This window comes from Drosophila teissieri, chromosome 2R (genome assembly GCF_016746235.2).
Source record: "Drosophila teissieri strain GT53w chromosome 2R, Prin_Dtei_1.1, whole genome shotgun sequence".
Lineage (NCBI taxonomy): Eukaryota > Metazoa > Arthropoda > Insecta > Diptera > Drosophilidae > Drosophila > Drosophila teissieri.
In genome coordinates, this window is record NC_053030.1 from 23675494 (window position 1) to 23688047 (window position 12554).

At 36.2% G+C, this 12554-nt stretch overlaps 1 protein-coding gene across 2 annotated transcripts; it reads right to left on the bottom strand.

Moving 5' to 3' along the window:
- Window positions 1-418: 418 nt before the first annotated feature.
- Window positions 419-5850, bottom strand: LOC122612561. 2 transcript variants are annotated; one of them, XM_043786268.1, is made up of 7 exons: window positions 5797-5850; window positions 3548-4945; window positions 3267-3399; window positions 3042-3184; window positions 2647-2991; window positions 2530-2586; window positions 1847-2468 (listed from the first exon to the last, which is right to left on the bottom strand). In XM_043786268.1, the coding sequence occupies exons 1-7, from the start codon at window positions 5834-5836 to the stop codon at window positions 1990-1992; spliced, it is 2595 nt and encodes an 864-aa protein (XP_043642203.1). In that variant the 5' UTR covers window positions 5837-5850; the 3' UTR covers window positions 1847-1989. The 2 variants fall into 2 exon arrangements, with proteins under 2 accessions (XP_043642201.1, XP_043642203.1); XM_043786266.1 differs by lacking the exons at window positions 1847-2468; window positions 2530-2586; window positions 2647-2991; window positions 3042-3184; window positions 3267-3399 and adding exons at window positions 419-960; window positions 1016-1363; window positions 1414-1556; window positions 1620-1743 and having other exon boundaries at window positions 5797-5836.
- Between the last annotated feature and the right edge of the window lie 6704 nt (window positions 5851-12554).

Consider the following 12554-nt stretch of genomic DNA (forward strand, 5'->3'; position numbering starts at 1 on the left):
CTGCAAGGGTATACAAATACTTTCATAAATATTATGTAATTGTGGTGTAAATACAATTGCAAAGTAAGCGCGCCTCCTTTCACTAGTGTTATATAAATGTCGAAACAATGATATCGTTTTCCTTACCTTACACGTCAAAAATTATATTACAATCCAGAGCTAGATGTCGCTACAATCCCAATATTATTCTAGCCTGAGGAGGATGGTGCACCCGCTAGCGTGGAGGGTGTATTGGATAAACTAAAAGTCCATGAAAAGGACTGGCAAATATTTTTTTCATTATTGGTTTTACCAAATTTTTTAAAATATGTGTTATTTTTTTTGGGTGTAACTTAAAACATCAAAAAATCAGCGAAAAGCAAAAATCGTTTTTTTTTAGTTTTACTTGAATATAATAATAATTTCATTAAATTTTTCATTAGGAATTATATTTTCTTAAAATGCGAAAAAATAAAAATAGACAAGCCATAGAAGGTAATGCCATATTAATGGTTGCGACGGTAGCTCCGTTACAGCCAAGATTATTTAAACTAATGATATACTGCGCCTCATCTGGAGTTTGACAAGCCTCAACTATACATGAAACCTCGCCAAAGCTTTGAGCCTGGACTGAGAAAAATAAAGGAGGACAAGGCACAAAGGTATAACCAACACACGCATCAGTAAGATCAAAGCTAAATGATCCCAGTGCTGTAGATTCGCAGTTCTCTTCCGCCCTTAATGGCGCACTTAAATTTCTAAATGGGCGTTCAATGCTTCGGGAGGTGCAAACAGTAAAAGTAATTTTACTAATGGGGGAAACTTTTAGGTAACGCATACTCTGTCTAGCCGGTAGATATAGTGAGTCCAGTCTGTAGAAATTAATACTGCCCAAACTCCCAAATTGTGTCAAGGAATTGGTTCCAAACTCGCTAATTGCGCCTTTAACATTGCAACGTGGATTTGAAATTCGACGGGGCACTAAAAAAAAGTCGGCGATAAGTTTTAATTGATTATATACAAATTAAGGTATCACCTTGCCGAATTCGCGTAATAACGGGAGCACCGCAACTGTCGGGTGGCTTTTCGGTGTTCAAAAGGTACAAATCTTTACTTGGATCGCCTACGAAGTCGTGGAACCTTACCAACGCTCCCCCTCCATAGTAAATAAGGTGCAAACTGGGTAAACGCACACGCATTCTTTCCAAATATCGCTGACAATAATCATAGTCTTCCTCATCTACGTAAGATAGCGTACTGGGTATTAATAGCGCAACTAATGATCGGCCTCCCAGATTATCGGTAGCACGATCTGTTTCAAGCAAGTCCTCAACTCTTGCATTTAAAGTGTTTAGGATACGTGGCAGACTAAGACCGGGTGGATCTGTAATGAATACAATTATTGAAATATCAATCAGTTTAATTTAGTCTTACGCCAAGAGTGCGAAGTTGAATTCCAATTTTCATAGACGTTGATAATGTAGTCGGTGGTATTCACAATAACTGTGGTATCGTAAGCTGCGAATATGGTAACTTTACTTGCGTATGGATGAATGTTAAGGCCCTGCAGCACATAGCTGCAAAAACATCTTATTAATAAATTACAATTTTCTTTCTCGTTTCTCGTTGAGCAAACTTACGTTACGTAATCAACAACCAAGCCGAAAGGCCAGTATGTGTCGACAAACACATATAGATCAGTCTTTATTGTGGTTAGATTGGATATTTCAGACCATTGCGGAGACGGAAAGTAATCCATAATTGCTAGAAACCAAACAAAAAGTTGTTAAATTAGTATAAGTTTGTCTTTGTTAAACAGAGCCTATCGGGAACCACCAAACATATCAAATAAAAATAGCCAGAATAGTTATATTCAGGAAATTTATTTAGGACTGTTTATTGAAACAAGATTAATGCGAAACGAAAAAATAGTTGTTTGCGAAAAGAGACATGACTTATGATTTAAAACCTGCGGCAGTACCACTAATACTACCATACACTAGTTACCAATCATTGAATCTGCATTAGAGCTAACAATGCAAATATAATTGTTAGTAGGCTGGCTGCTAGACCCGAAACACCGCTGTAGCATCCCATGTTGACCATTGACATTATATAACGCCATTGATCAGGGGTCTGGCAAGCATCTTGTGTACAGGACGTGGTATTTGATGTAGCTTGGACCGACAAATACAAGTCTGGACACTGGGTGATAGTATAGTAGCCCTCACAGGCACTTGAAAGATCGTAGCTATAACTATTTCCACTTATTTGTGTGCAACTCTGAGCTATCGAGCTTGCTGTAGAAAGAGTAGTTGAGTTTTGCTGCGGCCATGCATATGTACGTGAAGTGCATATGGTATAAGTTCCTCCATTCTGAGATTGAATGGTCAAAAAGCGATTCGCACCAGTGCCAAAGAAATAGTTAGCAGAAACTCGGTAAAAATTCACCTTTCCAGGTCCAACATATTGAGCTGTTTGATCAGTACCTGTTAGGTATATAAAATAGTAAATATAAAAATGATATTTATTTAATAATTAGTTAAATACCCCAGCTATTTGTGTACCAACTTGATCCACAACGTGGATTAATAATGCGACGGGGAACTGCAAGGAAAAAGAGCCTATAAATAATTTTTAATAATAAAGTTAAATAAGTTGACTTACTTTGGACAATGCGCTTTGCTACGGGCCCCGCTGAAGTCGCCGGTGTACTGCCCAACGTGAGGGAGAAAAGGTCTTGGGTGGGATCTCGGACAAAGCTTGAAAACCGTTGAATGCTTCCACCACCATAATATATAAAACGCAGGTCTGGAATTTGCTCCTGAATGTACTGAATTTCTGTAGTGGCGTAACTGGAGTCACCATCATTGACCGTTTGCTGATTCGGAATGATAAGAGCTACTAGTGAGTGACCACTTAAGCTCGAATTAGTCTTTTCTTCATTCATTAAGTTCTGGGTTAGATTTTGAATTGTACGCAGAACATTAGGAAGGTTGAATCCCTGAGTATCTGCGAAGAAACGTTTAATCGATAGCAAATCTCTCGCAAATGGAACTTACAAGTCGCCTGTGAAGTGGCATTCCATTGCTGATAGACATCGGTAATATAGTTTGTGGTGTTTACGATAATCGATCCATCTTGTGCGGAAAGCATTGTGATTGTGCTGGCATAGGGGTGAATATTAAGCTGCTGGATAACATAACTAAAAATAATTTATTCAAAATGTTGTTGCATTATTATATTATATATGTACTGTCTGCAATACTTTGAGAAGACGAACTTACGCTACATAGTCAACAATGGTGCTATATTGCCAAGAAGTATCCAAGAAGAGATACAGGTTAGTCATTGGAGTTATGGAATCTGTCAAATCAAGATTACTGGTGGCCACGCAAGAGACATCGTTTAACGATTGTGCTGTTTAAGGAAATCGCAAGCCGTAATGCACACGGAAGCAATAAAGACGTATTTCAAAAGTTTAGCATAGTGTCGAATATTCTGGATATCTTGAGATCTAAGTAAAAGCAAGGTGGTTCCGCGATAATAATGACTTATTATTACTTACGCACATACGTCACCAGAGATGCGGTAGCGTTACCAGCAAATTGGGAAATAAGGGAAGGCTGGAGGGTGACACGCAGCTGCATCTGCCGATCCAGTACTACGGCAAACGCATTTGTCTGGTCCTCCATTTCCTGCGATGGAGCCACATTTGTGAATTGATTTTGCCTACTGCAGGCGTTGATCCCTGAACTAAGGACACCATTTGTTGAGTAGTACATGCGCAGCAATTGGGAAAGTTTAAGGCTTGATGCTTGAGTCCTCCAACTGGCCACATTCTTAGCCAGAATCAGACCATCAAGGCCACCACGGATCTCGGCATCGGTAGCCTCAAGGTTGTTGCGCTGCGATAGGAAGTACCAATGGGGTAGGACTGTGTCATTCCATCCACCGGTAGCCCCAACGGAAGCGGAATTGCCATTCGACACTGGTAGTTGGACCAACGTGACTTCCGCCAACTCCCCGGCCAAAGTCGCCGCCCACCTGTTGTCAATAGTATTGCTAGTCTGGGACTGACTGCGACTACGAGCGCGTAGTGGGGTAGCCCGGGTCAATAGCTGATTAAGTTGCACTGTCTGCTGCTGGACACCAGCAGCAATACCGGCGATCAGAGTGCCTCCAGAAATAGTTCCCCAGCGTGTTCGTACTAAACCGTCCTCGACAGGGCATTGGCTAGTTTCAGGGCCGGCATAAGCCCAGTCGGATTCGTAGTCTAATTCTCCCAATTGTTCGTATTTTGATACTGAGTCGGATGATCGTCCTCGTTTCGGGCGTGCTTCCAGCCATTCAGAATCGCTTATAAAATTATTGTCATGCTCCTTTCTTAAGGATCTCGGCAGTCGCTGGGCTCTATACTGAGAGAGTTGATTGCACACATTGTTTTCATCGCCGCGCGTTCTTGTGTCAAAGGTGCTTGATAGCATAAAATGGAGGGAGCACCGCTCCACTCTTGTCAATGAACTGTTGGGAAAGGTATAGGCGTTTCCCGGTATAAGCCCTGAGAGCAAAATTTTTAACTTTGGAAACTGAAAGCCTGTTGGACTGTACGGTATTACCCCGTCCGCTGCATTTATTCCAGCGGCCTTCTTAATGCCATCTTGACGGAAACGATGCAGCAAGGCTACCGACACGGTTCGAATATCGGCTTGTACACCTGAACTAGATGCGTAGCTATTTTCTACTTTTTCGATAAGAGAAATAAGCGTATCCATGTTGGCTGGTAGACGATTATCCCGATTCATGAAGTATGATGTATTATAACACTCAACCAATGAAGGTGGAATTTGCAACATTGCATTTTCCTGTGCCTTTGTCTCCAGAATAATGGAAGCAGCTAGACAGAGAGCTGCTGCCAAAAGTTGCTTCGGTTTCATGGTTAGGTAAATCGTTTTCGTTGTGGTAACTACAAATTTAATTGAATCAAATATCATTATATTTTACATATGAAATCGAACTAAGCGTTGGATGTGCAAATGTGCGTTGGATCAGTATGAGAACATGCTAGTTATGCTAATTAGTCAAGTGTGGTAGATGTATTCATTGATATCGCTTTCTCATTTTATGAGATTCTCAAACTACAGGTGAAGTTTTTACTATATAGATTGAATATACTGCACATCTTATAATTGTGACACATTGCAATCGGTGATAACTAAAAATGAGTCAGGTGTAAATTACACTTAAAAACATTGATGAGGATATCAGTTTCACATTTTATTTAATCCTCAAACTACTGGTGTAGTTTGAACTACATATATAGATTGGTAATACTGTACAACTGATAATTGTGAAACTTTGCAATCGGTGATACATAAAAAAATGAGTCAGGCGTAAATTACACTTAAACATTGTTGGGGATATCGGTTTCACATTTTATGAGATCGTCAAACTACTGGTGTAGCTTGTACTATGTAGATTGGTAATACTGTACAACTAATAATTGTGAAACTTTGCAATCGGTGATACATAAAAAAATGAGTCAGGTGTAAATTACACATAAGAACATTGTGGACCCGCGCCCCAATTCTAGCACTTGCTAAAGCTAACATAGTTTAGGGCCCTGCGATTAGATAAGAAGTTTTGCGTATTTAACAACACGTTCTTGAAATATTTGTAACGTAAGTTAATCATTGCGTACAGAAACGGAAAACCGAAATATTTTTATTCACGAAGGCGTTTATTAATTAATCAGTTGTTAACTTGCTTAAGTTTTTATATTTTACTACCGCTTACTACCAGATTTCAGAACACTACCTTGTTGTACCAGCTGTCTCTCTTGAACTGAATGGTTCATTTTCTGACCAGCTACAACCTGTGCCTCGCCCATGAGCAATCGCTTTTATCTTTTAAGTAATGTTTATCAGTAAAAACGATAAGATTAAGCATATCGAAATACAGAAACAGTGGTGAAGCTACTATGCGAAAAATAATAAATTAAAAGTATAAATATAAATATTAATATAAATATAAAAATGTTCATATGTATGAACATATTTGTTTACTAGCAAACACATTACTGATCATTTAAATGAAACTATGGCTTGTGAGTATATGTGTTCAGGACATAATAATCAGGATTAACTATGAAATATACATACATATTATTTTAAGAATCAATTTAAATATAAAAATTAAGCATATCGATAGAATTTGGAAAAACAAATAATAAAACCCACAAATTTCAGAATTGTGGGCGTGGCAGTTTTGCGACGTTTGTGGGTGTTAGAGTGGGCATGGCAACATCAGGAAACTTGGAACCTCAACTTGGAATCTGCATGTCTAATCTCAGCATACGGAAGGACAGACGGACATTATCATACTTTATGGGGTCGGAAACGTTTTTATATACTTTTCAACGAATCTAGTATACACTTTTAGTCCGCGAGTAACGCATATAAAAATTACAAAAATGTTGCATTTTTTTTACAAATGGTATACAAACAAAAAAAATTCATTTACAAAAACAATTGTATACTAAAACCTTAAGGAGAAGAGGATGCAAATGAAAAGTATACCACATCTGGTATTTTCAAAACATTTGCGTTTCGCAGAAGAACCAATCATATCGTATATCGGTTTTTAACCAATAATCAAATCTTGTGTTTCCTTTTTTTATAATAAATGCACATATTTATAAATATGTGTAAGCGAGTGTATGTACATGCACACATACTGTAAACCAAAACGAGTGTATATCATGTTAACGGAAATCCGTAAAAATACCATATGCAGCTAAATATACCAAAATGGTACATAAACCCAGTGGTTTTGATCTTGGCTAATAAAAAATTTACAGTATATCTTTTTTTGCCATCTACAGATTAGTAAGAAAGCCTGCCGTAGATTACAATTCATATACATATGTATATTGAGGTTCAACAAAGCTGTATAGCTTTATAAATAAATACAATAAAATTATATAAAGCAATTAATTTTACGAGGTCTATAAAGTGAGAGAAACTAATGTAAAATATTTGTACTATTAAAAAGATTCTACTATTTCTTCATAACCAAACATATACATAAATAAACATTAGGATGTATGTATTGTGTTTCAAAAATCGCAGATTAGTGGACGTGACATCTTATTTATTTTAGTAATGTGTTTTGTAATGTAAAAAGTGTCGACGTTCAGATCTTCCAACCTTGCATTTCATTATACACGGATTGAAAATGTAAATTTTCTTTGACCTAAAATGTAGATAATTCTGGTTTATGTTTTAGCTAAATAAACAACATGGAAAGTGTGGAGCCAAATGAAATTAATTTTATAACTTCAAGAAACTAATTAAAAAATTGCACGTCAATTAAAAGGATTTATCTAAACAAACAAACGTACGGACTCACTTTCTGTCTATAAAGGCTTTTGTAAAACATAAATACTATAAATGAATAACCGATCCGTGACCAATAGTTAGAAGTACTAAGGTTGTTTTATAGAAAGCAAATTAAAATTTTTTTAGTATCTTAAAATGTATATTATTTATGTTTTGATTTAATTTTAAATACTAACAAAATAGGTGGTGTATGGTTCAGCGACCGGCTGCTCCGGTAACCTAAAGCCGCTACAATATACTACAAGCTAATAAACTGGCTACTACAAAGGAATAACTGGCAGTGGATATAACGCCATCCCAGAAGAATAAAAACAAGCTTACAAGAAATGTTAAATAAAAAAATGTATGAAACGGCGTAGTTCTTCTCGTTAATACAAAAATAAAAACAGCTTTGCCAACGGCCGCCGCCCCCTTCACAGAAAGTCCATTTATTGAAAAACCAAAAAAAAACAAGACAAATTTCTGCCCTTCACTACATCCATTGCAGGTTCCGCAGATGAAAGTTAACAAGGCATCAAATAACGGTAGGCTGTACCCAAAGAAGCAAAGGGTATCCTAGCGACGATTCTGCTGGAGGATAAAATGAAGGATGTCAAAGCTGAGAATGTCCTGCAAAAAACACTACGGCGTAGCTTAAAATGTTGTTGCCAAAGTGCGTGGGTCAAAAAGAAGGAGAAATTCGGGATGGATTCTGAGCATTCTGAACAGATATATTGCCCTAAGCTAGAATGTGTTGCTGACAACTGAGCTCATCCACACATATGTATATAAAACTACCTATATAAAAAATTTCATTCTGTAAACTCAAATGATTAAAGCAGTTTGTCTAAATAGAAAGTGACATAAAAAATGTCATTCTGTAAACTCAAATGATTAAAGCAGTTTGTCTAAATAGAAAGTGACATTCCCTTAACTAAAGTAATTAAAAAGTTTTCATATGAATTATACGTTGTATTCCTAGGCATATATAGGAAGTTGTATTTTTACCTTAAACGAACAAAATATAGGCTGGAGCTTAGCAGTATAAATCGTTTGTATCAGCATCGACAGTCGCGTGACCATCTATCCTTTCTTCCATCTGCCCGTCATCAACTTTTAAAAAATAAACTTTCATGTCTTTTCTATAGTCATTTTTAATAGTCATTTTTAAAAACCCTACTTTTTTAGTGGACTTAATGGGTTAGGCGTAGTTTTAATCATTCAATCGGAGGTGAAGTGTTCTTTTCATTGATACGCAAATGATCATATAGCAGGCTTAAATTACTCATAATTTCATATCTAACTTAAAATTCTGTCAGAATAGGTCAGCGTATATTTTTGTTTTTACCAATTCAACTACATATTATAGAATATAATATAGTTAACCCTCTAAGTTAGTACAGCATATTACAATGCTTACCTGAAATGTCAACCAAAAATAAATTTAAAAATGTATAATTGCAACAGACAAACAGACTTGACTTATTTTGTGTGTCATTTCACATAAATTGTTACTTTGCAACATTACGTTAAATTACATCTAAAATGTAAACAGGCCACGTGCAGCAAAGGGGCCGGGTCGATGCCGGCATGCTGTGAATCCAAGTGCAGCTGTTTAAAAATGGTCAGCAAGATCCCGATCCCTCAGAGTCCGTAAATTACACAACGGCCAGCAGAATATACAATCCTTTGGCAATACTTTTAAGCCCCTCACTTCGAATTTGCCCAGTTTCTGTGTAACTCAAACGTTCTTCCTCACAATCTATAATTGTTTTCCATTGTACTGTCTGTTGCCCTTTGTGACCACACATAATTTATTGTATTTTCGCTCGAAGCAAACCAGTTTGCCTTTCCCACGCAAGACAGAAGTCCAGTTCAGTGTCCTTTTTCATTTTCTTTACGCCTAGTGACTTGGTCTTATTTTGTATTTTTGTTCTCGTAAAGTGAAAGGGTATTCTAGATTCGTTAAAAAGGTGTAACAGGTAGAGTTACATACTTTTGAACACACAAACTGTATACATGCTTGATAGATCAGCGACCATATCACCATTTTACAATTCTTTTTGTTGCCAATACCGAAAACTGATTATGAATTTAAAAGTTCGTGCGACATAGTAAGGATATCACATCACGTCTTTTGTGTATAAACGTATACATATTTTAAAATGCATTAGTTGAGTAACGGTTCAGTCATGACAGCCGAGCACTCGCTTTCTTGGTATTTGTATTGTTTAACGAAAACAGCAACAAGATAAACCGTTTCGAATAAAACATTTTAAATAATTAGTAAAAATTACATAATCTTTACGCTAAGTTTATGGTACTGGATTTTCGTGCTTTTCAAAAAGGATTCCTTTAACAGAAAACCATCCCTCTAAAAATAAACCCAAAGACGTAGATGTATACTAAAGTTTTCTGCTCTTGAACTAAATACTTTTCGACCTGAACACGAATTCAACACACTGCTAAAGGTGTGCCTATGTCACAGCTCACAAAATCATTTCTGGTGTGTGTGGGTTTGAATAAAAAATTTATGCGCTGGCACTGTTGGCTGACAGGAGACAGAATATGGACATGTGTCCTTTATAACAACTGACAGAAGCGCATAGTTTGGGTATAAAAAGTTACAGTATTTTATGCGTAGCTTAAGTTCCTTAACAAATTTTCATGAGACAACAAAAGCTTCCTCTACCAGTGTCCTAACGACATTAAAAATTATTGGCGGGGTTTATTAGTTTGGGCTTAACAAGTCCTAGGCTGTTTCTACGTATATTAATTGAATGTGTAGGGCATCCATTTTCTGGATTTACTTTTATGGTACCAAAATGCCGATGCTTTCTTTCGAACTAGTTGCATATATTTAGTTAGACCTCACTGACTGAGGCCAACAAAAATATAAATTGCATTTTCTGAGACCCGCGTAAAGCAATCCGATTAACCCACAGTAGAATTTTCTTCTTAGAAATAAAATAGTTCACATACCAATGGTTTAGCCGAAGAGATTTATTTATCAAAGGAAATTTCACCAACACTTTGTACTTAATTTAAATAGCTAGGGCTTATTTATGTTAGGTAAGTTCTTTGCAAAACTTACGGTGGTAAGATTTTCTAAATAAGTAGGGTGATCTGGAGGGATTATCGACGTTTCCTGAACAATATCCGATCACTCAGGTATATTCTTCTCTTCTTTGAGATGAAGAAATTGAAGATCAAATTAATAACAAAAAAGTCTTTTGTTTCTTCTGAGAATGCTTGCTTCGAACAGCCGGCAAGAACAGGATTAAAAAGCTAATACACCTAATAAACAATTTTAAGCTTACGTCATTGGGCTGGTATATTTTGTATAGTAGTTGTAATCGTAACTGTAAAAAAATAATTACGATTTGTAATTTTGAATACTTTACCGTTAAACCATTTTATTTTAAATAAATTAAGAAATACCCTTTTAACACTCATCTAGTGCCAGAAACAATTATTTAATTCTACTTTGCATACGCCAAACAAGGTGAACAGCTGTTTGGCCCTTTTCAGTTTTTCAAATTCTTCGTCAATTCTGATACCATCAATGTATGTGCGAGTATATAAACGTATTTTTTCAACACCCGTCATCCTTAATCAAATCTTACCATTGTCTAAGTAAAATGTGTGCATAAGGATTATGCATATCGGCGTACTTTCTGTACCTAGCTGCTGTACATCTGCCAGCGCTATACACCGTAAGATAATTTATTTGTCTTTATACGTTGTGGTTTAAGGATTTATAAGTAGCACGAAATATGAAAATCCTGATAGATTAATACCAGTTGCATCATTATGCTTAAGAGGAAGTGCAAAATTATAATTTTAACATATTTGTATCAGTTATCCATACAATAAAATGGTATACAACATTTTTTGAATAGTATGAAAAGGTACAATAAAACTTTATCGACTATTTTTTTATTATTTATACAATTTTAATTATGACCAACAATCCACTCCCTCAAACTAGTCATGTCCATCTCGGAAGCTTTGGATCGTTTATCATTAGATCAAGTTGATAAGTAAAGTATCCGCTGACGACATTTAAATATGAAAGGATATTTTATTTTACTTTACGAATTAAGCACATAGCGAATAAAAACAGCCACATGCGTGCGTGCGACAAACTCTCTAACCGCTGTGAATGGATAAAGTAATTGTCTAAAAATTTGTCAGACCTAAATTAATACATTTTTTGAGAATTCTTCCAGCGTCAACAAATGGATCTTAATTGTAATTTTAACAATATGGTTTGTTTGTGGAAACATGTTAGGCTCCATTAAATGTAGCAATAGGGTCATGATAAAGATTATATTTATATAACGTCAAGCACAATAACGCTTAAATGTCTTCGCGTGACTAACGCAAACTGTCAGCGCCAGGTAGTTTCTGATGGGTTTCCCCATATCGTGCTGTAAATTTGAACGGAACCAATACAATTTGGAAGCCCCATGTCGTATGAATGTGCTATAAATCATATATAAATGTTAACTTGATGATTTTGCGTTATAAACAGTGAACTTTTTGTTTAGGTAAAAACTGCTCTGTTTATATTGCGGGGAAAGTTAATAGGGTCCAGCCCACATGTCCGTTAACAGTTTCCTTACGAACTAGAAAAACAAAAAAGTCTTGTGGGCCATTAATCAAACAATCTCACGGGAGCATGGCACTCAATTCGAGTAAGATGGCATTCACAACAAGGGTATCTGTATCTTTTTAGTGGCAGATATTTACCATGCGCTTTGTACCGTACGCAAAAAATGGACAGTCCGGTTTCACCGAGCAAACTGAGAAAATTGTGAATTATCCAAGCCACAAGTTTTAATGGTCGGGGAATCTTTTCTTCTAGCGTTTTGTAGCTGTTTATGTTGTTATACTACTGAGAAAATGTACACTAGCTTTTCAAATGATCTTAAAAATATAAGCCTAAACAGTATTTAAACATCACCCAAGATTCAGTACTTAGTCCTCATAATTTAAACTGTGAAATCAATTAAAATCTATTGATTTAGGATTTCAATAAGATACTAGATACATAAATTAATGCATGCAACATGATCTTGGATTATGCTTAATTTTCGGCATTCTATCCCAATAAAAATTTCGTCGCGTGTAAAAAAAGATTGACTTACCACCCCCAGGTCCAGGACTATCATCGATAATATGTTGGGATAA

What these genes read in the sequence shown, in the direction of transcription:
- LOC122612561 (XM_043786266.1), bottom strand. Translation starts at nt 5,836, where the DNA reads ATGAACCATTCAGTTCAAGAGAGACAGCTGGTACAACAAG. An exon ending in GAGACAGCTGGTACAACAAG is followed by an intron (nt 4,946 to 5,796) that starts GTAGTGTTCTGA and finishes TTAAATTTGTAG; the next exon opens with TTACCACAACGAAAACGATT. An exon ending in ATCTCTGGTGACGTATGTGC is followed by an intron (nt 1,744 to 3,547) that starts GTAAGTAATAAT and finishes TTTGGTTTCTAG; the next exon opens with CAATTATGGATTACTTTCCG.